The sequence below is a fragment of the Cucurbita pepo genome, chromosome 13 (genome assembly GCF_057944985.1).
Source record: "Cucurbita pepo subsp. pepo isolate OVF chromosome 13, ASM5794498v1, whole genome shotgun sequence".
NCBI lineage: Eukaryota > Viridiplantae > Streptophyta > Magnoliopsida > Cucurbitales > Cucurbitaceae > Cucurbita > Cucurbita pepo.
Window position 1 is genome coordinate 2,820,184 of NC_141810.1, and position 4,152 is coordinate 2,824,335.

The following is a 4,152-nucleotide window of genomic DNA, read 5'->3' on the forward strand; positions in this document are numbered from 1 at the left end:
TACCTTACTTTTGGTTTCCATTCAGTTCAAAACAATGGCTTCCAAAGCTACTGCCTCTCTCGCCTTCCTCCTCGCTCTCAATCTTTTCTTCTTCTCCCTCGTCTCGGCCTGCAGTAACTGCTACCCTAACCCCACACCTTCCCCTGAGAATGGAAAATGCCCTAAAGACACTCTTAAGCTAGGAGTTTGTGCCAAATTGCTCGGCGGTCTGGTCGATGCAACCATCGGCAAGCCACCGGTGACTCCCTGCTGCAGTCTGATCAATGGCCTAGTTGATCTTGAAGCTGCGGTGTGTCTTTGCACTGCCCTTAAAGCCAATGTGTTAGGAAAGGACCTCAACATCCCCATCTCCCTCAGCTTGCTTCTCAATGCCTGCGGCAAGAAAGTTCCCAATGGATTCCAGTGCTAATTTACCATCTTTGTTGCTTCAATTATTATTCAATATTGGTTAATGTTTTGAAATAATTACAATTGTAGCTCGCTTCTTTGTTTTGCTTCTTGTTTTTTCCTTTTGTGTTTGAAGGTCAATAAGTTCACCTAATGGTCATTTGCTTAGTGACTGATGTTTTAATATATTAAAATGAATGAATTTATTATTTCCATCTTCTTTCCGTAATTCTTCCATCAAAATTTTGTTTAACTTCTTCCAATGAGGAAATTGAAATGTATAAATATCTCAAATTTTACATACACATTGAATTTGTTTGTTAGTGGAGAGCAGTGTTAAAATTCAAGTACGTGACCCATGTTTTTTTTAGAGATTGCACTAGAAATTAGATGTGAAGCATAGGTTCTTATCCGATTCTATCGACACAGACGCTCCATGCAATCTCACAATATCTTTTAATAAGGTTGTGTTCAATTGTCCATAATTTAGATATGATTTTCTGAAAACTAGTATTTGGACTTGATAAGTTTAACTATGATTGTCCATATCACCATATATCCTTTCGAAGTTTACCTATGATGAAGTCCATTACTATATCCAGATATTGTAACATCTCTATCGTCTCTAGGTCGTCATAATTCAACAAGCACTTGCCGCATGAGTTTTACTTGTTCAAAGATTAATAATTTCCTAACATCCTACCATAACTCGTATCAACCATAAGTGCTGTGGTTTTCTAGCATTTTCCTTGAGGGATAACTCTCTTGGTACTTTTTTTTTTTCTTTTTTATACCAAGAACCTTCGGTTCGAAGGTTATTGTCTCGTAGAAACTCTCCCTAGAAATTATGAGATCCTATGGTCATTGAACAACTCAATTCTAACCTATGTCCTACATTTTTTGCGTTCACCGCAACAAAGCCTAATACCTGCATCTAAAGCTTCATGCGCTCCCTACGACATCGTCTGAATACCTACTTCCAAGATTTCATGCATTTCATATGATGTAGTCTGTGTCATAAGACCATGTTCCACTGCACATTTGGAGGTCTTTAGGGTATCTTGAGTTCTAACTCTAAGAGTTCTTTAGTAAATCTTGAGGCACAACCATGGTAAGATTCTTAACATGTAAGTTCAAATTCATGAGTCATAAACAATTCTGCTAACATGCATAAATTTTTCATAGACATCAATATTTCATAAGCGTCTTTTCACCTAGTATTCATATAAACCTTGATTTCTTATAAACAGTCTTTGAGGTAGTTCCATCATTTTCCTCATGGTTTGTGCTCTAAACATGTTTTAATCCCCTCGTGAGGTCTCACATGATTACCCTTAAGGTCATAAATAAATCTCATATAAAGTTTCATAACATTTGAAGTTTTTTTAGGATGTTGAAACATCTCAGAATTCTTATAAGGTTATTTTAATCATTTACCACCTCAAATGTTGGTTTGAATTCTTAGCATATTCCAATAGCTTTAAACCTTGAATAATCCCTTTAAACCAAGAAATAAAGCTCCTTGTAAAAATTTCTTCTATCTAGAGATCATTGAAGTAAAAGACGAGTGGTGGGTAACTATAGAGGCATTTTTGTCATTTTACACCTATCCTTGGTTTAGTTCCTTAACATAATAAAATAACCACAAATTTCATGCATAACCTTATCATGTTATATTGAGCCTTCTACTAAAATTTACTGAGTAGCGAACTCCATTTTAGTGGGTTATTTTAAAGTCACTTGCATTCTCAGCAAATTGTTCGGTTTGGGTCCTTCACTTTCAGTTCTTGTCTTAATTTTTTCATAGTCCTTAACTATCTCGTAAATTTCACAACGGAAACTGTCTCGAATTCGGCTTTAAACTCATAATTAGAATCATTTGGGGAGATCTCTTCATTTCATTAGCATGTAAAAGTTTCCTTTGGCAAGCCCAAATCACTTTTCCCCCTTCTCATTCTAACGTCGTGATTTCATAGTTACATACTTCGTTGTAGTAGAATTTTTCTTCGACGCTACCACTCTCGATATCTATGGTAGTCTATAGGTTTTTATTGTCTACCAAGCCTACTTGATCATTTCATTAAAAGCAATTTATAAGTACATGTGGGTACATCCTTTTTCGTGTATCTAGTCATAACACTACATTGTTTTTCTATGTTCCGAGACATCTGACTCAAACATCTAACATTTTGAAGCAAAATCATTTTAATGCATATACTAGTGTTTAGTAGCTTATTGATCCCCTTTCGTGAGACTATATATCTTCACAATTATACTAAAAATCTTACTAAATGTAAACATGTTCTAAATTATCGATACATTATGCCGTACTCACATTTCAAGCATAGTAAATCAACATATGTACATTATTTATTATCTTTCCTAAGGCATACTTGACAGTGAAAATGCATCACTGCAAGGCCATTGAAACATTTTGAGCGTAAGTTGTATGTTAGTCTACAAAATTTATAAGCCTAGAGTTTTGATATTAGCTTTAGCAACCCTATTTTTTATAATCCAATGGAGAAGCCACTGCATGCATAACAATGCAGAAAAGTTAGTAAAAATATTTCATAGCAATGCCATAGACTTAAACGTCCATATTCAATTCATTTAAAATAATATTATTATCAACAACATACCAGAAAAACACATCACATGAATTTAAATAAACTAAAGCAACGCCCCATGAGCCAACTCCCAGTTCCATGCCAACCCGCAAGCTGCTTTGACTCGCATGATCGACCCGTGATCGAGCTGTGGCTAGCTCAACTTGGCGCGCTCTAGCAGCTCTGATTGGTGCATTTGGCTCAATTTGTCTATTTTGAGCCCCTTTTGTATCTTTGGATCATTTCCTACCATTTTTATTCTTTTGGAGCCAATTTTGACGTTTTTAGAGGTCTGATTCACTTCAAAGAGTGAAAACTATCCCACAAGCTAACATGAGTTCTTTAACCATATTTTGTCCTCACACACATATTTCTTAAAAAAATTCATAGGATATCACACAACATAAAAATTACTCTAAACAAAACATGCTTAATTTTGTAGTTTTCATGATTACTTTTTAAACTTTTTAAGCCTTTCTTAGCCTTCCCGTCTGGAAGATCACTTTCATTCAATTCATTTATTAATTTGATTAATTTTTGTAATTTTCATATATGATCTTATAATTTGGAATCTTGAATTGAATGCGAGAGCTAGGTGGCGAAGTATTAATTTATGTTTGTAATGGAAAACAAATATGTATATGGGAGAGTTGTGCATATGAAGTATTATACAATAACAACAGAAAATATCATTCTAACAATCTCTAGATATTCATATTATTATATGACATGTGAAGCATCTCTATTTTCTTTATAAAACTAATCATATTATATGTTTACACATCGTGCAAAATTTAAATATCGTTTGTCCAATAGAAGTATGCCACACATCATAATTTAGTAAACATTTGTTCATAGTAATCGATAGAGATCTATCAAAATCATACAATTTAAAGTTTATTTTATTCCATATCACGAAAAATCTGGATGAAGTCAACCTTTCAAGTTAGTTATGTGCCCAAAGATTAAGGGAAGAAGAAAATGAAAATGATGGGTACCCATCTAAGGAAGTGTCCAAAATTAACTCCGCCAGTGCCAGCTAAAATGCATATCACACATGAATGATGGAGTTATCATTATATTTTTTTATTTATCATTCAGCTTCCATAAGCCCTATAAAAACCCTAACCCATCTCCAATTTTCCCACACCAATCT

At 34.3% G+C, this 4,152-nt stretch overlaps 1 protein-coding gene across 1 annotated transcript; it reads left to right on the forward strand.

Annotated features, from left to right (window-relative positions):
- LOC111809193 (14 kDa proline-rich protein DC2.15) lies at positions 1–545 on the forward strand. The gene has a single exon (XM_023695578.2). It carries the CDS (start codon positions 35–37, stop codon positions 407–409), a length of 375 nt encoding a protein of 124 aa, XP_023551346.2. The 5' UTR covers positions 1–34; the 3' UTR covers positions 410–545.
- Positions 546–4,152: the final 3,607 nt, after the last annotated feature.